A 27709-nucleotide genomic window follows, 5' to 3' on the forward strand; every position below is an offset into this window, starting at 1 on the left:
TCTATTTCCTTCTTTCTGAGCAAATCTACTTCTTATTTGAGGACTGTTTTAGGATTCCTTTATTAAACGAGGGATTGTGGCCTAGATGATTTAAAGGATTCTTTCTAGCACGAGAAAAATAAAGCAAAACAAAAATAAAACTATGCCCATGTATTCTTATGTAATTATGAATTGAAAGATTGCTTTAAAGTTCCCTTACAGGGCTAAGATTCTTTGAATTCCCATGAAAGGAAAAAAAGAAAATGGGGTGTTTAATTTGTGTCACGTTGTTTAAAGGACCACACAATCATAAATTTAGGAACCTAAATTTTATTTAGTCCAGTCCCCTCATTTTTCAGTTGAAGAAACTGAGGCCCGGAGAGATTAAGTACGAGCTGAACCTGATTAAAAATATAATGCTCTTTCCATGGCATCACATGGTCCAGTAGCTTCTTAAGGAAATATGTCTCCATCTCCTTCTCTCTTTCCAATCTCTTTTCTCGGGACCCAATTGAGTTATTCCCGGGTGCTTCGGAGGACTGGTGCGGGGAATGATTCGGGGAGAGAAGAGGGATGGAATGAGGGGTAAAGGTCCTGAAGGGAGAAAGAAGGCAGATGATATTTTGCTGTGTAGAAAGAAGCTGGCAGTTACTGGGCGCTAACCTGAGAACAGGAAGAAAAGGAAAAGGGGGAGGGGGAAGCTGGAGATATTGCAAAAAACAGCAAGTGGTGGAGAAGCATTAAAGGAAACAGCCAAGCAAATATATTCAGAAGTCAAAACTCTGGAAGCCCATGGTGCGTTATCCCCTGCACCTTTTCCTCCTCCACCCAGGTCTTCCTGAAGCTAGTTTTCATTTCCTCAACCCCACTCTTTTCCCTCCCTCTCCCTCTCCTTTTCCTTTCCTCCTTTCCAGAGATATGAGACACGCATGCGCCTAAGCACGTTCTCTTGAGTTCAGCTCTTACCCTTTTTTCCTCCCTCCCACCTTCCCTCCTTCTCCTTCGCTCCTCGCTCCGCCGCTCTTATTGGACAACCTATCCCCGCGCTACGACCAATCAGCAAGGCTCTCTCGCCCCCGTGTTACTGGGTAGAACAAAACAAAAACAAACAGAGCGAGAGAGGCCAGAGAGGCGCTGAGGAGGCGGCAGCTGTAGCAGCAGCCTCGGCGGCGGCGGCGGCGGAGGCGGCGGCGGCGGCAGAGCGAGGCGCGGGAGCGGTGCGAACGGCAGCGGTGGCCCGAGGAGGGGTTAGTATCGGTTGGGCGGCCGGCAGGCTCTTTTGCTCCCTGGCTGAGGCGGCCGCACGTTAAGGACAGGGAGGCCCGAGCTGCGGACCTGCAGAACCTTACCCCACCCCCCCCTCCTCCGAGACCCCGAGGAAGGCCCCTCGGCCCCCTGCGACTGCGACTGCGACTGCGCCGGCGACTGCAGGGAGGTTGGTTTCCCCGCCTCCCTCCACTCTCCCTCCCCCATGCCACGAAGCGCTCTGGGGAGAGGGCCCCGCCCCCCGAGAGGGAAAGCCCCCCTTCTTTCTTCTCTCCTACCCCCGTTAGTTGGGAGATCCCTTTCTTTACTCTATCCTCCGTTGGAGGGGGGACCCCTTATTTCTTCCAGCCTCCGTTAGAGGGGAGATTTCTCCCTCTTCTCCCAGCCCCTATTGGAGGAGGTACCCCTATTCTCCCTTTTACCCTCCTCTCCCCTTTTATGTCCTCCAGCCTCCGTTAGCGAGACCCTTCTTTTTTCAGCCTTCATTTGAGGGGAGACATCCCCTTCTTCCTCCCAGCACCCGTTGAAGAGACCCTTTTTCTCCTTCACCTCCTTCTCCTCTCTAGCCCCCTTAGAGAGGAGACCTCCTTTTTTCAGGCCCCCTCCCCGTTAGAGGGGAATCTTCCCTTCTCCCAGGCTCTATCAGAGGGAGGACCTCCTCCCTTTTCAATCCCCATTAGAGGGCAGACCCCGGCCCCCCTTCTCCTTTCCAGTTCCCGTTTGAGGGAGAGAACCTCCTCCCCACTCCTCCAGCCCTTGTATTAAAAGGGGAAGCCTTTTTCCTTCTTCCAGTTCCCACGAGGAGGGAAAGCCTATCTCGCTTCCAGGCATCCCTCTATTAGAGGGGAGGTCCCCGTCTTGCCCCGCAGCCCCCGTTAGAAGGGAGACCCCTCCCTTCCTCTCCCCTGGCTCCCGTTAGACAGAAGACTCCTCCGTTCCAGCCCCCGTTAGAAGGGAAACTTCCTCTCTCTTCCAGACTCTGTTAAAGGGGAGACCCCCCTCCCCCAACTCCAGCCGTACTCCTTTACAGCCATCTTTAGAGTGAAGATCTTCTTTTCAGACCCTAATTGAAGGGAGATCCTTATCTTTTCCTCCAGCTCCTCGGGGAAGGGAGGGGGGGTGCGTCTCTCTTCCCGCTTTTCTAACCCCTATTGGAGAGAAGAGTTTCTCCCTCCCAGCTCCTGTCCGAGGGGAGACCTTTTTCCTCTGTTATTAACCCCTGTTTGAAAAGGAAAGCTTCTGTCTCAGCTTTCATTAGAGGGAAAAGCACCCCTCCCCTTTTTCTATTTTCAGTCTGTCTTAGAGGGGAGCACCCTCATGGCTTCCTTCCAGGCCCTCTTGTAGGAGAGACTCCTTTCCCTACTTACTCTTCACTGTCCCTGTCACACACATACACAATTAGAGGGAAAAGAATTTCTTTTCCCTACAGCCCCTCTTTCCTTATGAAGAGGTAGCCCAAAAGGATCAATTTTCTTTGCTGAAGTAGTTCTGTATTTGAGTGGATGCCTGTACTTCTTTTCTACCCCTCCCCTCCCCCATATATCAATTTTTAGGGAGAGGGTGTTCTAAGATTGTGATTCTTAGTGGAAGACCTTGTTCTCCCCCTTTACCTCCTCCCCTTCATAGAATCTTAAAAGAAAACCATCTATAGAGGGCCTTGTATTTGCAGATATCCTATTTACAGCAAGAGTAGAAAGAGGTATTCTTCAGACACTAGCATGGAGGAGGAGACATACTGAAACCTTTAGGGCTTTTTCTCTTTAGAGCACTATCCTGCTGTTGGGTCCTATGATTTTGTCATAAATTAGGGATTTGTGGGAAATCTTTTAAGTAGTTTAGGGAAGAGAATTTTCTTATTAGTCCTCAGAAAGGCATGCCTGATGTCTAAAGTCTGAAAGAGATAGGCCTTGGTTTTGCTGGGGAAAGAGATTTATCTGAGATAAGAACCAGGAATATCAAATCTGTTCAAAGGAGGTAAATACTTGACCTCTCCTTCCTAAAGTTTTTGATGTCTTTTTTAAAAAGCAAAATAAAATGAATCTCATCTACCAATGCAAATAAAGGCAATTGGGAACGATCTCTATCACAATAAATATTTCTGTGAAATACTAGTTCTGTTAATAAATTAAAACTCAAAGCAATCTGCAAATACAATCTCATTAATTTTTGGTGGCTGTGTGGGAGGTTGGTAGATAAGTTCTTGAGCAGATGTTTTAAAATGGAGCTAACTTTTAAAATGGTTCCCTGCTTTGGACTGAAATATTTTTTGTTTCTCAAAGTTTCAGCAAAAGTTTTTTTTTTTTTTTTTTTTGAGGGAATGCAGAGCGGGAGGAAAGGATTGGAAGTGACGGTGTTTTTTAAGTTTTACCTTAAAAATCTGAACATTGCAGATATTGACTCCTAAGTTATTTGCATTTGGACCTTTAACCTTGTGCTAAGATGGGTTTATTCAGTTTCCAAATAAAACTTTGCATCTTTGGAATGATTTTAGTCAGTTTTCCCCCCAAATATCCATAACACAAAGAGGTAGAAATTAGTGCTAAAAATACCATTTGGTATTTCCCATAGAGACTGTTTGTGCATAACCAAATAACTAACCAAATAAAATTGGATTTTGTGTATGGGGGGAGGCAAAGGAAGAGAGGGAATAAATATTTGTTAAAAGTTTTGATAGCACTTAAAGAATTTTTTGATATATATTCTAAGTATTGATATTTTTATGTTTCTTAGCAAAAAGTAAGAATCGAATATTCTCTTGTTTTTTAAATTCAGAAATATCTTAGCAGTGAAATTGATTTATATTTCTATGTAGAACATTGTAGAAACATTTTCCTACAAACAGTAGGGTAGTTTTTAGGTGACAGGTAAGCATACCTTTAAAAAGAAAAACTCAGTTTTGTGGTTTGGTATTGAGGATGTGGGGCTCAGAATCTTAGGCCAAATTATTTTTAAATTTTTAGAAAGAGAAACAACTTATCTTTTAAATGTATATTTAAAGAAAATATAAAACATACACAACACTAATCATAGAGATTAGGCATAAAGACCCTAGACTACTTTTTTTTCAGAGAGTAGTAAGTGATAGTGTCAATTGTGATTGAATCTTTTATTGTAATCATTCCTCAAAGAAGCAGGAATTCTTTATATGTTAATTAAACTAAACTTGACCAATTATGATAGATAATATGCTAATTAATACTCATAATGACAAACAATTTAATTCTGTCTCCATAATATTTTGGTGATTTAAAATAGTGAATATGCTATTTTTGGTGACCAAAATTCATTATGCTTTTCAAATTTTCATATATTTACAACAGTCTATAGATAAGATGTGTATCTTAATTATTTTGTCAGTTAATCTCAAAAACAGATTTTTATTTTGGGAAATAAAATTTGGAGTTGGAGATGTGCAAAGTCATTTAATTTTATAATAGTCACATTTGGATACTGATAATATTCATAATAGAGTTGTACACATTATCTTATTTGAACCTTACTTAATGCAAAATATCCTGAATCTTTTAAAGATAGGGAAACAGACTTCAAGAAGAGATTATTTATCCAGCTACTGAGTAGGGAAGCTGATCATTTCAGGGCCTCTGAGATTTGAGTGTAGTGCTCTTTATGTGTGTGTATCCGGATCAAGAATCTGCAGACAATATTCAAATGAATTATTGTACATAAAGCCAATGGGACAAAGGGTTTCCAAATATATGTCTAGTTTATTTGACACAGAGGCACATAATATGATAGTCATTTACATGAGACAACAAGATATGACATTTGTTTACTTTTATATCTTTGCAGGATATTTACATGCACAAAATACCTTTGTAAAAATTATATTTTCTTTTTTTTTAATGTGGTGGTGTTGGCAGTCATGTTGTTAAAAAGTGGCCATATATGATGGAATCCTTTAATCTTTGTGAAATTAAAGAGTAACATTCATTTTATTAATCTTTTGAAGCCATAGAGCTGCTTCTTCATTAATTGACAATTATAACTTATTTATAAGAAGAAGCTACTTTACTTAGGCTAGTTAATATTTTCTTTAGGTTTAAGGGGAATATGTCTGCTATTTTGGAATTAAAACATTCAGTAGTTTTAAGGCATATTTGGTTTCTTATTTCTTTAAGAAATGATACAACATTCTTTATACTGAGGTAACAATAGGTTATATTGTAACCAATATAAGTATATGTCCATAACTTATATATCAGGAAGCTTCATTAATGTGTGCATTTTGTTTTTTAAAAGGAGAGCACACTGCTAGTGGAATGATTGTAATGGAACATTCTACCAGGAACAAAGAAAGTAACCTCACAAACTAAACAGCCAATCTGGATTCCCCACCATTGTGAGAACTACATAGCGAACACTCTTAATAAAATACTAGTGCTTCAGAACACTGGGGAATTCTGAATGATTGGATGAGGTAACTATTTGAATGGTATTAGAAGAAAAAATAATATTCATTGGAGTTATTGTTTTTTATTTTTATGCAAAACTGATATTAAAATATGCTTAAATAATTAAAGCATATTGTATGTAAAGTCATAGGGGGCTAGAGGAGTCAGTCTAGTCTATAAGCTAGATTTTATATGAGAAATTGAAATCCATATGTAAAAATCTCCAAAGAAGATTATGTAACCTCACTTGGTTATACACTCCAGTTATTATATCTTGATTTTGATGTAAATGTGATTTTTGGCATTTTGATATTTTTTTCCTGTTTTTTCTCACTACAAGATTAGTTTATATAATTGATGAAGAAAAAATGGTAATTGATTTAAATGAAGCTTCCAAGTATTGAGAGTTTTAAAACTCTTTAGATACTTCTCCAAAATCCTTTGAAACATTGATATAAGTATCATCAGGCTTTTACATCCTTGCTAAAATGTATAAAATACACCTGCTTTTCAACTTTGTTGGTAATGGTAGATTAGAACAGTTATTTGAGAGATAAGAAAAATTAGATTCAATGTAACTTTAATTGATAATGTCAAAGTATTATACTAAAATTATGATATTTTATGCCAGAATGTTAATTTATATTTTAGAGAAACTCCCATAATCTACTACTGAGGAAAATTTAGAACATTCATCTTTTTATTCAATTGTAAAATTTTGAGATTTGGTGGTATTGGGGAGGGAGGAGGGGATGTGTGCAATTGCTGTCATTTTATTCCAAATAAAATGGATTGTCCAACTCATGCTGAAATCTGGGCGCTTTTAATGTTAGTTAACTGGATTTGCCAGGATGATACTATCCTACCAAATATTTGATTTCAGTCTTTGAAAACAAAGTGAACCCTTAGCAAGGTTTAAATATTGTGATTCTGTTTTCAAATATTTAGCAAACTGAGCTAATTTCAAATATTACTAGTAGATTATATCAAAACTTAATTTTCTTTTTAATAGATACTAAAAAAAAATACGACCATCTATTTGTCTAATCAGTGCAAGTGTAATTAAGCAACGATGGAAGTAGAAAATGAGCAAGTACTAAATGTTCATCCCACAGGTAAGAAATAACATTTGGTTTTTCACCTGTATTTTGTGAGAATATATTGGCCCAAATATATTGTGTGAAAGAATGATAGTAACATGATCTGAATTTTCAAAAAACAAAGAACAAAAAACCTGAGTATTCCACATGAAAATAGGATATATGTCTGTCTCTTATTTATTGGGGCTATCAATTATTTAATTTAAGAAAATACCATTTCTGATATTTGTTCTTCCCTACTCCTTTTAGTATTTTAGACTGAGTTATTTTGTGAATTTCTAGGAAATTCATAGTAAGAAAAAAAATCATATGGTTCCCTAGCCTTCTATTTTATCAACTTCATATAATCTTATCTCTTAATGATAAACTCTTAATATATTGAACATAAAGGAAGGCAGGATTAAAAAAAATCATATATAGTCATAGGTTCTGTTTAATTTAGAAAAATATGCTTGGCTTTTCATTTATTCTTTTTTTAAAATCTCTCAAAACTATTCATGATGTTTTAGGAGCTTTCAGAAATTACTTCATTTTGAACATTACAAGAATGAATAAAGATGTTTACTTATTAGCTTATTTGTCTGTCAGAGTAATCAAAGATGCTCTTTTTTGTTGATTTAAAATGTTTTTGTAGTTTTCACTGGACAGATTTTGTAAAGTTTCAACGATTTTGCTTGTATATAATACCAAATAAATTTTTAGTTTATTGTTTTTCTGAAAAACTTATTTTCATTAATATTGAAGTTTCTATAGAGAGTTTGAAATCTATTTTCTAGAACTTAGAAAAAAAGTATGATTAAATTATTTTATATTTAATCCCATACTTTTTCTTTGATCATGTTACTGAACGTCTACATCTACTAATCATGTGCAGCTTTTTTTTTTTTTAAGCAGCATATTCAGCTTTGATGTGGATAAATGAAGGTCCCAGCTACTATACAACTATACTTTTTTTTAAAAAAAATTTTTCATTTAAAAATATTCAAACATTTTTTCTTTTTAAATTTTGAGTTCCAAAATGTTTCCCTCTTTCCCCTTTCTTCCTCAGCTACTAAGAAGGCAAATAATATATCAATTATACATGTGAAATCATGCAAAACATATTTCCATATTAGTCATATTTTTTAAAAAACAAAAAAACTAAAAGTGAGAAAATTATACTTCAGCTTCAATTCAAGTTTACAACTACCACATCACCACGTTGGAGTAGATAGCATTTTCTTATCATGAGTCCTTTGGGGTCAGAGTAGCCAAATCTTTCATAGTTGATTATCATTACAACATTGCTATTACTTTGCAAAATGATCCCTCAGCTCTTCTCATTTTATTTTGCGTCTGTTCATATAAATCTTGCCATTTTAATGAAAATGAGTTAGGAAAATATTTTAGTTGAAAAAACTCCTATAATAATTAACGAATGTTAAAGAGGAATGCTATTTTTAAATATTATTTATCTTTTAATATATTGACTAGATAAAATAGAAAACAATGTCCACTTGGAAGAAAATATCAGATTTTAAGGATTTAAATTATATATACATTTTTATATACACATGTTGATTTTGGAGGAACCTAGTTTTCACATAGTTTGTGGCTTTTAACGAAATCGTCATATACAAGGTCCAACTAAGAACCTTATGCTAAATTGTGACCCAATATGACTGGTCCTATAGCAGAATTGTGAAGTTGTGCTATCATAACTTGGCCAACATTTATAATTGGTTTTTATTTTTCAAAATACGTGCAAAGATAGTTTTCAACATTCACCCTTGCAAAACCTTAGTTCTAAATTTTTCTCCCTTGCTCCCTACTTCTCCCCCTCAGAGAGCCAGTAATTCAAAAAGTTAAACATGTGTAATTCTTCTAAATATATTTCCACATTTATCATGCTACATAAGAAAAATCAGATCAAAAAAGAAAAAGAGGAAAAAAAGCAAGCAAACAATAAAAGTGAAAATACTATGTGATCCACATTTGGTCCTATAGTCTTCTTTCTGGATGCAGATGGTTCTCTCTATCATTGTAATTGGCCTGAATCACCTCAATCCTTAAAGGAACCATGTCCATCATAGTTGATCATCACATTCTCTTTTGTTGCTATGTACAATGTTCTTTTGGTTCTACTCCCTTCACTTAGCATCAGTTCATGTAAGTCTCTCCAGGTCTTTCTGAAGTCACCCTGCTGATTCTTATAGACCAGTAAAAATCTATAACACACCATATATCATAACTCATTTAACCATTCTTTAACTGATGAGCCTCCACTCAGTTTCCAATTCCTTGCCATTACAAAAAGGGATGGTACTAATATTTTTGTACATGTGGGTCCTTTTCCCTTTTTAAAAAATGATCTCTTTGGGATACAGGCCCAGTAGAGACACTGCTGGATCAAAGTTTGATAGCCCTTTGGGCATAGTTTCAATTTGCTCTCCAGATTGGTTGGCTCAGTTCACAACTCACCTGATAATGTATGTGTCCCGGTTTTCCCACATCCCTTCCAACATTTATTATATCTTTTCCTGTCATCTTAGTTATTCTGAGATTGGTCAGAGTTTGTAAATAAGATTAACTGAGAGACTTTTGGTCTGATAATAGTATTGATAATGGGCCCCTGTTTTTAGCCTTTTCATTTAGATATTCCTGAGAGAATATCAGTTTGAATGTTGAAGGAAAGCTATTTTGAAATCCCATCATTCTTTAGCTGTTGTGGCTTAACTTATGGTTTAATAATAGATTAATGAGTTGTTGATTTCATAAAATTATAATGTATGCAAATGAAGTTAAACTTTAAAAAAAGTAACTGATACAGGATAAAAATATATGCAATACACAAATATATGCAATTATAAAGTTGACACTAAAATTACATATGTGGAAGCATTATGATATAGGGATATAAATGGAGATAAAAAAAGTTGAAGGACAAGAACATATAAATGAAAAAAACAGATACAAAATATGAAAATTGACATTTTTCTTTGTAATCCTGAGAATAGTTCAAACATCATCCCCAGGATTAATTTTGAGTAGCTTTGCTTAATTGAAGAATGGACACTTTATATTTTATGGGTATTATTGTCTGTCTGGAGCCATCCACTCTTAGAATATTTTCTTCTCTTTATTTCCATGATATCATTTTCTTGATTCTTTTATTTCTTTGAATATTTCTGTATCTACTTTTCTTTCTTTAACATACTATAAAGTTATAAACTATATTTAAGATAATAACAGTGATGAGTACACAACAAGTACTTCTTGATTCATCAATTTGACAAATACAGAAATTAGGGTAAATATTTATATAAAGACAGAGTAGAAAGTTGCAGATGTTTGGCTTACCTTTTAGCATGTGCCTCATTTAACTCAGCTTTATAATTCTGCTATTTTAGACCTTTCCTTTTTTTTTTTTTTTTTTTTTTTGGTTACACATTATAAAAATGTTGCAATCCTAGATAGTATGACCTTTTAAAAAAAGGTTTTAAAATGTTTCATTATCCAAATATGATCTATGGTCCAAACCTATTGGGAAAATTAATATATAGCTATCTAGCCCTGTTTAAAATATCAAAGTCATTAGTTATGATTTGAGCTAACTATCATGGTCAACTAGTTTAGCTCAGGAAAGCTGTATTATCAAAACTTAAATGTGTATTCATTATAGTTAACGAACATCTATTGAGAGGGATCTTTGTTCAGTTAATGGACTAATTGAAAGAATACTGGATTTAAAATCATAAGACTTGGGTACAAGAGAAAGCTTTACAGAGTTTGCACTGAACCAGATTAGAATGTAATTGGGAAATATTTAATAAAATAAGTAAAAATACAAAATATAGATAATGTTAGTTTGTGGTTTTCTAGGTTAGTTTGCAACTGGAGAGGTCCCTATTAGAGTTTGATACCATTGCTCCAATACTTGCTAGCTCTGTCACTGTGAATTTAAGTCATTCTCCCTGGACCTCAACTTCTTATTCTGCAAAGGAGGGATAATAATTAGCTGCCACCTTTGGGGATTAATGTAAAAAAAAAAAAAGCTAGATGATGTGAGCTACTTTTAAAGCTCATATATTAATGTGAGCTATTTTTATAGGGCTGTATTCTGGGGCTACAAAGTGGCAGAAGGGGATTGGATATAGATGTAAAAGATAAATAGCAATATCAGTTGGCATATAAGTAGTGCCAGATTAGTGGGTACATACTCTCTCGATGAATTGAAATGCTGCTGTTGGTCTTATTCTGGTTCAGAAAAGGAACTCATTTTATGTCAGAGTGATCAAGAAAAGTTTCATGAAAGATTTGAGACTTGAATTGGATGTTGATTAGGGAAGGATAGGACTTGGATGAGTAGAATGTAGTGAATCTGATATTCTAGCAAGGGTCTCCTGAGTAGGATTGAGATGGGAGTACACTGGTATATTTGAAGAGTAATAAGTAAATTATTTTGACAAGTGGAATTTTTATATGTAATTGTTGAAGATAAGATTAGTGAGTTAGGTTGTGAATACATTCTAGAGCATCTCAAAAATATATAGACTACCAAGCTAAGTTTGTTAGACTTTAGGTAATTATCACTACCAAAAGTACTAGGAGCATCAATTGATAAAAAATTTTATAAATACATATATATGTATATATAAAAGAACATGTACATATGTAGATACACACTGCGCATGTGTATAGTTTAGTGTAATATAATTTTATGTCACTATGACAAAATAATAATGTGATATTTGAAATAAAAATATTTATCCTACTATCTGTTTGCTTTGCCTAATGGATTTTTAAAATGCACCATCTGTTGACGTGGTTTAGTCTGGAGGTATTCCTAAATTCTGGTCTTTCTAGTGTTAAAGAGCCATTGAAATTTCATTTAGTAGCTAGATTATTTTGTTTAGCTCTATCAGAGTACCTGGCTTATTACTGTAAATCATCTTTCAGATTGGTTGACATTTCATTGAATTTTCAGTGGCTCTGAATGATTTATTAAAGTTGTCCAATTTTACAGATACTGTCAGAAGTATTTGTGTCCATGGAGGCCTCATTTACAGGCCTCAAAAACAATTTAATTTGTTTTTATTTTCAGACATTTGAATGTGTATGTTTTTTCATTGATTCATTTTTCTGTAGCCAGAATGCATCATATATAGTTTGTATTCCTCACTGGTTTTTTTCACAGGATCTCTACTTATATGCTTAACTTCAGTCTCTCAAATTTAAATGATTTTTATAATTGGTTTTAGTCTGTAACCAATTCTTCTAGAAACTATGCTTAAAATTGACATGAACAAGACTATGAATAAGTAAGTTTCTTTTAGTAAAATTTATTTGATGGAATTAAGAGATTTAATATATGTTGCATGCAACTCAGAAAAAGATCCATTTTTGTCAGTTATTTGTAGTCTTAAAGCTGTCACTATTTTGGTAATGGATGCTTAAAGTATACACTAAGAATTTTTCTTTTTCTTATTTTCTCTTTGAGAATCTGATAATTTAAGTGACTCTCTGTTTTCTGGTGATGAAGAAAATGCTGGGACCGAAGAAATAAAAAATGAAATAAATGGAAATTGGATTCCTGCGTCCTCCATTAATGAAGCTAGAATTAATGCAAAAGCAAAGAGGCGATTGAGAAAGAATTCTTCCCGGGATTCGGGGAGAGGAGATTCTGTTAGTGATAATGGAGGAGAGGCCCTAAGAAGTGGAGTTACTGTACCAACCAGTCCAAAGGGGAAGCTACTGGACAGGCGGTCCCGATCTGGGAAAGGAAGGGGACTACCAAAGAAAGGTTGGTGTGATAGCTTAAGGTCAAAGGAAAATGAGAGGAAAACATTGTTTTTTCCTAGTATTTCTTACTCCTTGGGAGTAAGAGAGATGCATGAAATAGAAAGGAGGAAGTGTTTTTTGTATTTTATTATATAAATATACAATAAGCAGAATGCTGCCTGTTGTTTTAAATTGTTTTAAGTTTATTTAGGCATCTTGGGAATATATATATATATATATATATAATTAAAGCTTTTTATTTTCAAAACATGCATGGATAATACTACAACATTAACCCTTGCAAAGCCTTGTGTTTCAATTTTCCCCTTTGTCTCCCACCCCCTCCTCTAGATGATAAGTAGTCCAATATATGTTAAACATGGTAGAAATATGTTAAATCCAATATAGGTCATATATATTTATGAAATGTACAAAGTTAAGTTGAATTTATATCTGGCTTTAAACTAGATGCTATCTAGTTTATATATTTATTATATATTAGATACTTGTTATCTAATATATTAGATATATTAGATACTATAGATATTCTTCTAAGATTTATATTGCTGGTGTGCATGACTCTCAGCTATAGATATCTTGGGCCTTATGTGTGAAAGGGACATAGGCTCTTTATGTAACATGGCTATTGTTTTGCCCATCATGATTTAGCTTTTATGTGTGCCTTTGTCAAAAAACTGATTACAAATTGACTTGGTGTATTCCTATTTTCAAGGCCAGATTACTAACATTCTGGCCTTGTTCATATGAGCCTATAACATAATATATCAAAGTAATACTTATTTATTCCTATTAATCTGACACATATATTAGAGTAAATTCAATGCAAATTAAGTTTTCGCCTGTTTGCAAATGCTGTGGACTGCAACTTTGATCTTTTTCTTGACTTTTTAAAATGAATTGCAATTCATGTTGGAATGATTGTATCACAGTAGAACTTAATCCAATACCATTTTGAACTAGGGGGAGGGACTTTTCTTGGTATAAATCATTTACTGGGATTGAAAGTAGACAACACAAATATTAAATTATCAGTAACATCATAGTCTACTTTTTGCATCATTATAATAAATAATTACATTTTAGATTACTTTTAAATAATTACTTTCCAGATTACTTTTTTGCATTATCATAGTAAATAATTGTTTTCTAGAAGTAATTGAGGACTATTTCTTGTAATGAATACTTTGAACCTAGGGGCAAAAGCATTCTAATAAACTTACATAGAAAAGCAACTTTTAAGACTTTATTATACTGATGGATTTGTACATAAAAGTAATTTTGAAATGGAAACAGACAACTTAGAATATGTTTTAACTCAGATAAAAACTTTTTTTTTGATGTCACTGTATTGATAAAGTACAAAAATTCATCCATTTTTCTTTAGAGACCTAAACTTTATGAGGGCCATATGTGATCTAAATTTTATTTCTCCCCCAATATCATCTTTAATTCTATGCACAGTGTATTGCAAGTAATGGGTATGTTTGTTGAGTTGAATGAAATTAATAATAAATCATACTTTGAAAATAGTGACCATTGAAATTATTCATATGTAAATAAGTCTCATATTTAATAGTTTATCACTTTTAATTTACAATGCCATAATTTAGTGCTGACTTAATTTGTATAAAAAGATACAGAGAATAAATCTGAGAGCCAGTGGGGAAAGAGACACTGCACAAAGAAGTCATAGGAATTATTTTCATTCTACCTTATTTGAAGATAAGATCCAAATAATCCATTTGAAGATGGATTAGATTTGAATTGGAATCAAATTGAGTTAGAAAATTTCATTTCATTTTATTTTTTTCAATGTTGAAGGCTTGAACCTAATCTTTGGTTCATAAGACTTTTTGTCAAAGTTTGATCCTGATATGTATAGGGGTGTGTGTGTGTGTGTGTGTGTGTGTGTGTGTGTGTGTGAGTGCACTTCACAAATATTATGATTTTGCCAAATATATTTGAACTGATACTTAGACTGGTTATTTGTCTTTCTTACAGTATATGTGAGTAGTATTAAGATGGTATGTGAGTCATTCATATGTGATGAAAGCGGTATTCTTTTCTTTCTCAACTTTTAACTCATTATATCAGGTGGTGCAGGAGGCAAAGGTGTATGGGGTACTCCTGGTCAGGTGTATGATGTGGAAGAAGTAGATGTAAAAGATCCCAACTATGATGATGACCAGGTAATTGACATTTTTAAAAATTGTAATTTTAACAAAAAATTTCACACAGAAATGTCAAATATGTAATAGCTTTCAATGTTAATCATTTATATGCAATAATTAAAAATGTTTATTCAAATTAATGTGTGTTATAGTTATGTTTGTTTAAAATCATTTTGTTTGGTTTAAATGTCTCTTTACTTAAATAAACAAATAGGGCTAAATTTTTAGATAGTTGCTGTTACATTGAATAATTTGGCTTCTTTTGGTCAAAGTCTTTGGTAATGATATTGATACTGAGGAGACTAAATTAATTTTGAAGACTATCTTTACATATAGCAAAAAAGATATGCTCATATGCTAATTCCATTTATCTAAAAAACTCTGGGCAGGGATGACTTTAGTATTCTTAGATTCAAAGAATATTAAATAGTGAAGGAACCTTTCTAATTGTTGCATTCAAGTTTCTCACTTTCAAATGCGGTCCAGAGATGCTGTGACTTAGTAAAAGTTACACAATTAATCTAGTTTTTCTTTTTAAAACATTTTGATTAGCATTTATTTAAGCATGACTCAGAAAGAAAGCAAGGCAGACAGCTTCTATCTAGCTTACAGTTTAATAGATCCCTGAATTCATGGAGTATAATTTTTGTAACATGATTCAAATTGACTGCCTTTGTAACATTTGTAGAATTATAGAATTTAAATGTATCTGATAGCTCATTAAGTCTTTTTCCAGTTTACTGTGTAGATGAGAAACTGAATTCCAGAAGAGGCTAAGAGATTTGTCTAAAACCACACCACTAATCAGTCAGTAAAACTGGGATTGGGGGGGTAAGACTAAAACTGCCCCCTGACTCCAGCCTAATAGTCTTCATATTATCTTGAACTGGATGGCATATTCCTGGAAAGCAACTGATCCTTTTAAACTTTTTTTTAAAAAAGGAAGTTAAAACAACTAGATGGTAAATGGTAGATAGTTTTTGTGATTTTACTATCTGTTCTAAAATTGACTAGAAATGCAAATAATTTTAAGACAGAAAAAAAATGCACTTAAAGGTTATGCAGGAACAAGAACTTCTAGCTTGTTGTTCCTTTAATTTTACTACAGTCTTCTCAGTAAATGTAGTCTCTGAAAAATTGTGGTTCAAGCTTAAACCAGTCCAAAAAGGGGAAGTAAGTTTTTTCTTAAATGTATAATTTAACTTAGAAACTAAAATTTTTTTTGAGTTAGTTTAGTTTCTTTCTGAATCTCAGATTTGAACCACACTTTGAAACACACAAAAGCCTCTTAGTATCATCAGCACAATTGGCGATCTGAAAATGATGCTTATGATATAGAGTTTTAAGGTCTTTAATCATTTTGCAAACTGTTGTCCTTCTCTACTTACTGTTTTTTTTAAAAAGAATTTATAATGAAAACAGTAGCTATATTGCCTTAATTTTGTCTTTGTGATGATGTCTGAGGATTGCCTAATAATAGCTAATAGTTTTAACTCTAGATAAGACTTTTGGAAAAAAAAAATCTGAAAAATCTACTTTTTGGGGTCCGTTAAAATAGAGTTGTAGGATCCTAGATTCGGAGATGGAAAAGGATTTTAGAGGTCCTGTAGGCCAGTGTCTTGGATTTTATAGAACAAAAAGCTGAGACATAGAAATGAAATGGCTTGTCCTAGATAGAAAGTGACAGCTAGGATTTGAAACCCAAGTACTTTGATTCCAATCCTGTCCCCCCCCCCCCCCCCCACTATAACACCTGCCCTAACAGCTGGTGTATTAAAATGCATATTTTATCCCAAATTGGAATAATTATTGACCTGTTGTATTTTTTTAGTCAAGTAGTATAAATTTGATGTTATGTCTCAATTTTGTTTGTGTTCAAGGCATGTGCAACCTTTTTTTTTTTTTTTTTTCCAGGAAAACTGTGTGTATGAAACAGTAGTTCTGCCTTTGGATGAAAGAGCATTTGAGAAGACTTTAACACCAATTATACAAGAATATTTTGAACATGGAGATACTAATGAAGTTGCAGTATGTTTAAAAATTTACATATATAGCTTATTTAATATTAGGGAGCATCAGATTATGAAATAACATTTTCTTACATTTAAATAGTGTGTTATAGTTTATTGAGTTATTCACATATATTATCTTGTTTTATCCCTGGGACACCAAGCAATGTATTTATTTATTTTTTTTTAGCATCAGCTATTTATGAAACTACATGGTAAGTTGAGAGTAGTATTCATAGGGGGAAACATTCCTATTTGTGAAATAACTCACAGTTTGAAGAATAGACTTTGTATTCCTATATATTTAAATTTCCCTTGCTCTGATTGGTCTGACTAGTAAGGGCTAACTATTAAAGCTTAGAATTAAATAAAAGTTTGCTATTACATGACCAGACAGTTTTTTAATAACTGTCTTCACCAAAACTGTTATTTGCAGCTGAATGTTATATCATCTTGTCTTGAAAAGAAGTTCCTGAAATAGTAATTTAAGTCTATTGTTGGACTTTTTTTGAATTTGCATTGCTTGGTTTTTATGATGTAAAGAAAAATATTTCAAATGTGAAACAGTTTTCAGAATTTAGTAGTCTGTGGTTTTAATATACCCATCATGCATAGCATGATAAAATGAAGAAGAATTATCTTTTAAACCAACCTTCTTAAAAAATAAATTGTTCTATCAGATAGACATTTCTTTTTTAATAGAATATATAGTTTGTTTTTCCCCTTCATCCCTGAAGCATTTCTTTGAACTTTATTATCTAATGATTTTTCAATTGAAAGGAAACTTTGGAAGAAGGGCAAGTACTGTATAAAAGTGTCTTAAAAATGTAGTAATACAAACTTGGTTACTGCTGATTGAATAGAGATATATCTGAATAGAGTGGAAGCTAATACTATCTTGAGTTTAGAAGATATCAGAACACTATTTTGCAGTTTTTGTAAATGTACTTCAGATGCTTCAGCAAGTATAGGGATGTTTACTGAGTTTTCATTAAAATTTCAAAAAAACTTGATCAATGGATATAGGATAGATATTGGAAAAATATGTTCATTGAGTCAGAATTTTGTCCTGTACTTAAGAATTGCTTTGTAATAAGCTTGGTTTTAAAATATGGAATATTTTATGACTTTATAGAATATATAATACTTTTTCTGTTTTAGGAAATGCTAAGGGATTTAAATCTTGGTGAGATGAAAAGTGGAGTACCAGTGTTGGCAGTGTCATTGGCCTTGGAGGGAAAGGCCAGTCATAGAGAAATGACATCTAAGCTTCTTTCTGACCTTTGTGGGACAGTTGTTAGCACAAATGATGTAGAAAAATCATTTGATAAATTGCTTAAAGAACTACCTGAATTAGCATTAGATACTCCCAGAGCACCACAGGTTTGTATCTTTCTTGTGTTATAGTAACATAAATATTGTTCATGTCATACATAATGTTCATGTCATGCTACATAGTTTAACCAAAATTTTAGGTTGTGAATGTTTCTTCTAACTAAAAAGTAAACTCACTTGATAAATTATTCACTGGAGTGGCATAATGCATTTAAAGTAACAAAACTGGCTTGTGAAATAAGTTTTATTACTTTGTTATATCATTTTCTTTCTTCATATAATTTTTTAAATTCTTAATAGTTTTAATTTCTTGTATAAGAGATAAATTTGGTATTATGGATGGAGAGCTAGCCTTGGAGTTAAAGATGACCTGTGTTCGGCAGCAAAAATTTAAGATGATTTTAAAAAATTGGATAAAAGCTAAATTCTCAATTAAAAAATTGAAGATATAGTTACTAAAACACAGCAAAAAGTTTGCTTGTATCTGTTTTTCCATTCCATTTATTTAGATTTTGTTGATATTGTTACTTTTTATAGTAATTATCCATACTTTTTTGATTCTGCTTTATTCATATATATTTTTAAATTCTTAACATTTTAAAATTTCTTTGTATAAGAGATTAATTTGGTATTATGGATGAAGAGCTAGCTTTGGAGTTAAGATGATCTGGGTTCGGCTCTGTGATACTGGATAAATTGCTAAACTTCTAACCTTTCCTTATCCAGTAACTCAGTACACGTTGTTAGGGAGATGCCAATCAGCTTTGTTAAAGAGGATTGTCTCACAATTCCATATGCTAATGAAATCAAAGGTCTGGATTGAAATTTTAAAAACCATGCATTTATCTGCCATTATGTTTCAGTACTTCATTCTCCAGTTTTTTGTCCATTTTTTGCCTCCCCTGCCCGTTTTTTGCCATATTAACCACCATTTAAAAATGTCACCTTGGGCAAGTCATTTAGCTTTCCAGAACCTTAGTTTATTCAACAGTAAAAGTTGGAGATGAACTTAAATGGTCTCTGACTTCCAGCCCTAGAGGTCTTATAAATGACTGTATGGTTCTTTGTTCCAGTGAAAAAAATGTAGCTTAAGAAGTAGCAGGTGAACCAAGAAAGCAATGCCAGGAAAATGGAGAAGAGTAGAAAGAGAAAGTTGTTTACAGTGAAAAAATATTGCAGAAAGGTCAAGAAGGTTGAAGCTTAAGAAAAGACTATTGTATTTAACAAAAGATCATTGGTAACTTTAGAGAACAGTTTCAGTTGAAGGATACATTTGGAAGCCACATTACATGAGATTAACGTCAGAATTGTTCATTAGTGAAAAGGCTATCTCAAAAAGCAATTATTCTTTCTCTTGGAGATCTGAGAAGAAGTTGAGTGTTATTTGCCAAATAAATTGTAATGTATGTGGATTGGATTAAGTAGATGGCTTTTGGGGACCCTTTCAACTCAAATTCTGTGATTCTCTGAGTAAGGGAAGGATTATGGCTGATTAGCATTTTTTGAGAATTTGATAGTGAAAGGGAAGAGAAATGTAGGCTCATAGTTTGAAGAGATGATAGAATCAAGTGATTTATTATTTTTAAGGTTAGAGGTTATTTGTAAAGATTAATGAAAAAGCTAATAGAATCATTCCAGAGTGAATGATTATAAGGGAAAACTGCTAGAGGAGACAAGAGAGGCTGGAATCATTCTCCTACTGTTGTTTTTTATTTTTTTAAAGATAACTAAGTTTATTCACAGACATGTGCTTACTTTGCTTTTTAAGTCTCTTCTCTATGCCTGTTTCTTTATTTCAACAAGAAATTACTGTTGGCTATCTTAACTTCAAAATTTGTTTGATTTCTTAAGGATGAGAATGGCATATGTTTGATCACTCATTGTATAATTGAGAAATATCTTTAAAAATTTAATAATTTAGATATTGCTTTTGATGAGCAAATGCTTATTTGACAAATTTTTATCTAGTTTTTTTTTTTTTCCATTATAGCTGGTGGGACAGTTTATTGCTAGAGCTGTTGGAGATGGAATTTTATGCAATACCTACATTGATAGCTACAAAGGAACTGTAGATTGTGTTCAAGCTCGGTAAGCAAGCTCATTAGTTTTCTTATTTAGAATTTAAATTACAGTGGAAAGCCTATTTGAATTTTCAGTAAAATGTCAATTAATAATAAATTGTGTACATTTAGTTAGAAGACTGCTGTTATATTTTTACCAAATTCATTGACAACACTAAGGTGAAATTTAAAAAGTTTTACTTAAAATGTTTACTTTAATATAGATATGAGTTATATCCACTTTTTTGATCTAGAAATGCTTTTTTTAATCCAATTAATAATAGCAAGTAAGAAGGGATACATAGGACTTGTTATATTATGTTTGAGCGTCTCTTAAATAAAACTGAAACTCTGGTTTGGACTAAGACATTTCCTGTATATCTGAAATTGCTTATCTTAGAATGGAATAGCCTCCAACAATGAAAAGACTACCCAATAGTAAAAGCAAATTAAATTTATGCAAAATGTTCCTTTTTACGTAATTATTTAAAATTACATATTTTGCTTGTCTTGAGTTAGAACATGACTTTATTTTTTAGTAATCTTTTATTTTTATCATATAGCTTTTTTCTAGGCGTGATATCAATATAAAATTGAAAAACAGCATGAAAATCAGAAGAGTTGTAGAATACATATGTATTTTCTATATTCACCTGTTTCATAATGTTCCTTTCACTGACATAGGACTGTTTAAATTTGAAAAATGTTCTATTTTATCAATTGTCTTAAACACTTTTTTTTTTTAAGAGCTGCTCTGGACAGGGCTACAGTACTTCTGAGCATGACAAAAGGTGGAAAACGTAAAGATAGTGTATGGGGCTCTGGAGGTGGACAACAATCAGTCAATCATCTTGTTAAAGAGGTAATAGAACGTTCGGTATTGTTTGAAGTTACTGTAATAAATATTTGTACTTTAAATTGGTCCTTTTGGGGGGTATGTTTTGATTAAATTTTGCATAAGATTAGCCCTTGATTGGTGCTTAGAATTTTTTATGTTTATCGTTAGCTTTGTATCTTTTTGTTTTGTCTTTTGAAAACTGATTTAAATAGGACTGTAATTTTATTATAGCAAAAGAATTCTTTGCCAATGGACTAAACAATTGTATAATTTAAGTGTGGATTACATGCAAAGAAATGTGTTTTGAAATAACAAGGCTATTGTATACTTAAAGCTTTGCTTTTTCACTCATAAAATACAGTGTTTGTGACTTGTATGGCATTGGCTCTTCACATTAGATTAAATTTTGTTTATTTTTCTCCCTTTCATTTAAGTTTCTAGTACCAAACAGTTGCATTTAATAACACAATGCTTTTCATATGGGGCAGTTCATTATATAACTTCCTTTAGATGGGAAGCTTTGGAGAGTGGCCTGTGTCATTGAAGATAACAAATCTATAACTTTATAGTCAGGTGCTTTTATAACACACTGTAAGAGAACTTCTTGAATGGCATATAATGGCCGGACTAGCTCTCTGGAGGACCTTGGAATCAGCCCGAGTCCTTGATCTTAGTGGAGGAGTAAAGGAGGCAGGAGAGCCACCATGAGATTGGTCAAAGATGGAGTACAGAGTCTGGAATCTGGAGTCTTCTCTGTGTCTGTGGCTGAGAGAGTTCTTTTGTGTCTAAGACTCCCTTAAATATCTCAGTATGATTATATCACTGCAACACACTGAACATGCATTGTATAAATTATGCTTTTGATTCTTAGAACTGTGTGAAGTTGAGAAATAGTAAAGGTATTAACAGCATTCATGCCCAATTTAAAAAATTCTATTGATATCTTTTGTTTTATGTCATTCATTTCGGGATTATTTTCCCATTTCATCTGTTCAATTCTTGGGGAAGTGAGTATTCCATTTTAACAAAGAAAAACAATTAAGGGACTTGAATCTGGTTGTGTATAGAGTTTGTAGTACTTTATTTTAGGCTTCACAGATGACATTTTACAAAGATCCAGGAAAAGATTCAGGAGTTGCCTCTTAAATTCTTAAGTCTCTTTGCCATTTCTATTCTTCTCACCCTCTAAAGTTTCAATTTGATGAATTGTTAATTACTACCAGCCCATCAATTGAACATGTGTTTATTAAATACCTACTATGTGCCTTGCAGGCATTGTAGATATAAATACAGAAAGTCTCTTCCTTTTGGGAACTTTCTTTCATGTGCAATTAAAGCTGACAAGGTAGGAGGGGGAGGGAGGCACACTAGCAAACTATTGGGTGAGTAAGTCTGGAAGAGGATCATCTTGAAGGTGAATTTTGAGCTGAAATGAATGAATCAAGGGGCTTTTTTTTAAGAGGTGAAGGTGATTTGATTCCATAAAGAGAGATGCAGAGAGAGTGACACAGGCATACATACATACATACTTGCTCTTGCACTCTCTTGCTCTTGCTTCCTGCTAACCCCCGCTGAGATTACCAATAAAGAAAGGCTGTTTTGCACTTTAAAGAGGTGAAAGTGAGGGGAGAGAATGTATTCTAGGAATTGGGGCCATCTTGTGCAAAGGTGTGGAGACTGGAAATATTATAATAGGAATTGCAGTGTAGCCATTTTGAATGTACTCAAAAGGAAGTAATGTATAACAATGTTGCAAAGTTAGATTGGGGCCAGGTTTGCAAGATCTTTAAAAGCCAGAGTTTGTACTTTCTACTGTAGATGATAGGGAGTCATTGTTTATTTCTCCTCCTTTTCAGCCTTTTGATTTAGGAAAATTGTTTGGCTGCTGTTTGGAGAAGGAATTAGAGGGAGACTTTAGGCCAAAAGACCCTTAATTAAGAGGCTTTTCAGTAGTCTGGGAGAAAGGAAATAAGGGACTGAACTAGAGTAAAGGCTGCATAAAACTTTTGAGAAGGGGACAGATAGTAGATATATTGTGGAGTAGAAACAACAAAAATGGACAATTGATTTGGGAGAATGAATTGAGCGTAGTATTGAGGTTACAAACCCCATTAACTGGATAAATGGTGGTGCTCTAAATAGAAATCTGAAAGTTTAGAACAGGGGTAGATTTTAGGAGAAAAATAATGAGTTCTGTTTTGGTTTGAGTTGCCTACACTACATTCTGTTGAAAATGGTCATTTGGCAGTTGTAGATGTATTGCATCATCATTATTTAAATGAAAAAAGCTATATGGAAATCTTACCTATTTATTAATGCATTGTAAATACTTCATTTTCCTCATGGCTGTGAGTATACTGTAGTTAGTATTTATTTTTATTAGTGAAAGATTTCAGTGCCAACTACATTATGTCAGACTGTGGCTAGTTTAATGCCCTCTAGTGGTGGTTCATATTTTTTCCTGAGTACATACACATACCTACACTTCCTAAACATAGCACTCCCCCGTAAAAGATGAAGACAACCAAAACAGCAATTGTAACAAATACTCAGAGTTATTTGATAACTAATATACAATGAAATAAATATCTTTTTAAAATTGTAAAATATTTAATTAAATATTGATGATTTTTTCAAATCACTAAGTCACTGTATATAGTTATATTCCATTTTCCACACCTCATTTATTAATTAGATTTGGCAAGTTTTTATTATTGTTGTAAAAAAAAAATCCTATTCAAATTTCAGCCATATAGCAACCTTACCTGTTCTTATTTGATTTGGATTAAGTTATATTATGGAGTAAATATCATTAAAAAAAGGACTCTAGGCAAAGTGAATTTTTAGAAAAAGTCCATATTTATAACGTAGTTGTTGATTTTTAAATCTAACAGATTGACATGCTGCTGAAAGAATATTTACTTTCTGGAGATATATCTGAAGCTGAACATTGCCTTAAAGAACTAGAAGTACCTCATTTTCACCATGAACTTGTGTATGAAGTAAGACTAACATGAAATTTCAAGATATAAGTGTTAAGTTTTTTGGACAATGCTGAAATTATTTTCTCTTTATAATTTTTATATTTTTGAACAATAGTAATTAGAAAGAATTGTTTTCTAATTCTTGTTTAATACTGAGGACAATGTGTACTTCACATGTAGATGATGGGAAAAAGGTTTTCGTGAAAAATTCTTAAGATTTCTTTCTAATTCAAATTGTTGATTAAACTTTGACACTTCTTTTAGGCAGTTGTGATGGTCCTGGAATCAACTGGAGAAAGCACATTTAAAATGGTATTGGATTTATTAAAATCCCTTTGGAAATCTTCTACCATTACTGTGGACCAAATGAAGAGAGTAAGTATTCTGTTGTCTTGATTTTTATTACCTTTAAGAGTTCTAGTGCTAGTTATTCTAATAGTAAGGCTCTTTTGTTTTTATGATTGAGATGTTGACTGTTATTACATACAGTTGATGAAGGCTCAATTTATCTTTTGTGTGGTTAGTTGGATATATGACTCGGTGAATCTAAAATAATTTGTCTCATAAGATTAAGAATTGTGTTGTCTATAGGCAATACATTAAACATTTTATTATTACTAAATCTTCCTAATCTTAAAGTATGCACTTTTCCTTTATTTTATTTATTACTGAAATAATTTGATTAATGTTTTAATTTATTTCTCTTGCCTTCTGTTATTCAGGTAGTAAAAATTTCAAGTTTTTGGAAAACAGTAGGGTGAATGGGAAGCATTACTTAACTTACATAATATTATCTATTATTTAAAAAGTATCCATCTTCATTAAGACTTTTATCTGATCTCAGTATACGTCTCAATTGAAAATAGCATGAATTTGATGGAAATATTTTTGAAAAGAAACCTATTTTCTGTATTTTCCAAGGACCATATTAGTTTAAATAATGAGCATTTGCCCTTAAATACCATTTGATGACATTGCTGGTGGATTGTATTGCCTAGTATTAGACTAATATTTCTATAGGTAATGATTAAATCATGTTTGTTTCAGGGTTATGAAAGAATTTATAGTGAAATACCAGACATTAACCTGGATGTCCCACATTCATATTCTGTGCTTGAGAGATTTGTAGAAGAATGTTTTCAAGCTGGAATAATTTCCAAACCACTCAGAGATCTTTGTCCTTCAAGGTATCTTGAATTGCTTCTTTCCTTTATGTAATGTGTATTAGCTGCAATATGTATTCTAGGAGGCTAAGAAAGACTATAATCTTGGTAAGATTGTAATGCCATGCCAATCCCTTAAGGGTACAACTGTATGCCCTCTGAGGTTATAGAAGGGTTGAAATTATCCTTTGTCTTAAGAGGAATTTTATTTTAGTGCTATGAAAGCTTGTGGAGAATGCATCTGATCGGGCTTTATCAGTTCTAATTGATAGTGCTTTGCTTCATTTAGTGCTTTTAAGAATCAAGAATCTTGAGTGGCTTTTTTTCATATGTTCTTAAAGTGAGCAGATTTCTTCTTTATTGCTTTTGGGTAAAGATAGCCAGTGTTACACTAGTGACAGAAAGCAATTTGATTCATTGCTGCAAATAAGTATTTGAAATTAAGTGTGGTTGGATCAGTTCCAATTAGAAGTAAACTGTCTTGGATTTATTATAAGATCTTGGCCTTTGTGTCAGTCACCAAACTTTTAGAGGGAGCATAAGTTGAGAACAGTTTTTTACTTAATTTTTATCTAAGTTCTTTTAACTTTTTAATTTTCTAGTATTTTCTAAGATAAAAGGAACATTTTAAACACTTAAATCCTGGAGAATACTAGAAATCTTACTGCTGCATATCCAGACTACATTCCCCCTAATTTTAGGATGGGAAGAAGTCCTAATTGGTGATATGGGCGGGAGGGAGGGTAAAGAGAGGAGTTTAGACTGAAATTCAGTGGGTGATTTTTACAGAGTCCATTATGTTATCCTTTTAATACTAAATGTTGGTTGATGTATCACATAGTTTTTTCTTCACTTTCATAAAAATCTGGGATTGGAAAGTCCTGGAATTCCTGCCAAATCTAGTCACATGTTGTATTGTTAGTAGCAACCTTTTGGTACTATCAACTTTTAGTGAGTGAACACTAACTTTCTTACGCTTTTATATCCATTGCTAGCCTTTATTCAAATAATCTCTGTTCTGCTTAGTGATCACTAATTAGCAGTCTATTCCTGGGACATGTCAAAGGAAAAAAAGTGAACTGTCTCAGCCACATCCCTTTTAAAATACTGCTGATTCTTCATTTTGAACCTTACTTTCAGTATTTCTGTTGGCCTTTTCTGTTCTAGAGGTGATTTGGCAAAAGGAAAATTTATTTGAACATATGAACTTTGACTTTCTGGATTCCCCACCCTGGTTCTTAGGGTTAATTTGTATGTTTTTAATTGGTCCATGAGAAAGCTATCTTTCTCAGGCTGCAAATATTTAATTCCATAAAAATTATTATATTATAACCTTTCCATTTATATATCGTGAAAACAAAATTTAACAAGCTTTAGTATCAGCTTAAATAAAAATTTGGCATAAAAAATTTTAAAGTTAATTGCTAGAAAAGATGATTCCCTTTGTCCTCTTATTAAAAAAAAAAGTAGTATATACCAAAAGATGGAGTTTTTTTGCTGTCTTAGATATATAGAAATAGACTGTAATGAGAATTTATATTTAATTTTGTGATTGTGTGGTTTTGTTTTTTATTTTTGCAGGGGCAGAAAGCGCTTTGTAAGTGAAGGAGATGGAGGTCGTCTTAAGCCAGAGAGCTACTGAATATAAGAACTCTTGCAGCCTTAGATGTTATAAAAATATATCTGAATTGTAAGAGTTGCTTAGCAGTTTTTTTTAAGCACTTGTTTTGGGTACAAGGCATTTCTGATATAGTTTTATAAACTTACATTCAAGGTGGATTTTTTTTTTTTTAAGAGTTTTCTTTTTTTTTTTTTGTGGGTATAAAAGTTGAGGGAACAGAACAATAACCACTCTGAAGTGGTATATTCAAATAAGCTACCCTTTTATAAGTGCCATGTTTATGACCTAATCATTCCAAGTTTTGCATTGATGTCTGACTGCCACTCCTTTCTTTCAAGGACAGTGTTTTTGTAGTAAAATCACTGGTTTATACAAAGCTTTATATAGGGGGTAAAGTTAAGCTGCTGAAACCCCATGTTGGCTGCTGCTGTTGAAATACTGTGCTTTGGGAGAACAAAAAGGTTATTTCTTTGTTTTAAAGAATTTTAAGAAAAATGGGTTAGTCATAAGATTTATTCATCTTTCCAGGGAACATATTGATTGGTCTTAAAGACTAGACAGTTCAGTAAATGGTGGCTGGAACATCTATTTTTCTACAAAACTGGAAAAATGAACCAGGTTCTGGAAGAATGTATTACAAAATAAAATTTGTGAAGCAGTATTTTTGCGTCTTTATTAAGATAAATTTTATTTAGAGACCTCCCAATAAGTTATCGTTTAAAACCATCTTAAAGACTCAAAACTGTGCATATGACATTTTTAATGCTACTATATGAATTTCAAAGTCTGAAATAATCAGCCTTCCAAAATTAACTTAGTAGTTATATAAAAGCTTTTATCCTTGTGATTAACAAGTAATTTAAAATGTATAAATGATTTAAAGAAAACAGAATATGTTCTTATCACATAATGATGTGCTGCTTCTGTTGGAGAAAAGAGTAAATGTAGGAAACTACATTTAAAACTACATTGGAAACCATGTCTGACTAA

The 27709-nt window shown here is 33.0% G+C and overlaps 1 protein-coding gene across 5 annotated transcripts; it reads left to right on the forward strand.

The window, feature by feature from the left end:
- Nucleotides 1-1126: 1126 nt before the first annotated feature.
- PDCD4 (programmed cell death 4) lies at nucleotides 1127-27380 on the forward strand. Of its 5 annotated transcripts, XM_051981394.1 has the most exons (14): nucleotides 1127-1226; nucleotides 5506-5683; nucleotides 6670-6772; nucleotides 12237-12539; nucleotides 14633-14727; nucleotides 16624-16737; nucleotides 17880-18101; nucleotides 20044-20141; nucleotides 20861-20975; nucleotides 23846-23953; nucleotides 24200-24310; nucleotides 24983-25122; nucleotides 26680-26788; nucleotides 27248-27380. In XM_051981394.1, the coding sequence occupies exons 3-13, from the start codon at nucleotides 6730-6732 to the stop codon at nucleotides 26738-26740; spliced, it is 1410 nt and encodes a 469-aa protein (XP_051837354.1). In that variant the 5' UTR covers nucleotides 1127-1226; nucleotides 5506-5683; nucleotides 6670-6729; the 3' UTR covers nucleotides 26741-26788; nucleotides 27248-27380. The 5 variants fall into 5 exon arrangements, with proteins under 5 accessions (XP_051837354.1, XP_051837350.1, XP_051837351.1 ...); XM_051981390.1 differs by having other exon boundaries at nucleotides 1128-1226; nucleotides 26680-27380; XM_051981392.1 differs by lacking the exon at nucleotides 1127-1226 and adding an exon at nucleotides 1233-1414 and having other exon boundaries at nucleotides 26680-27380.
- Nucleotides 27381-27709: the final 329 nt, after the last annotated feature.

The sequence above is a fragment of the Antechinus flavipes genome, chromosome 2 (assembly GCF_016432865.1).
Source record: "Antechinus flavipes isolate AdamAnt ecotype Samford, QLD, Australia chromosome 2, AdamAnt_v2, whole genome shotgun sequence".
NCBI lineage: Eukaryota > Metazoa > Chordata > Mammalia > Dasyuromorphia > Dasyuridae > Antechinus > Antechinus flavipes.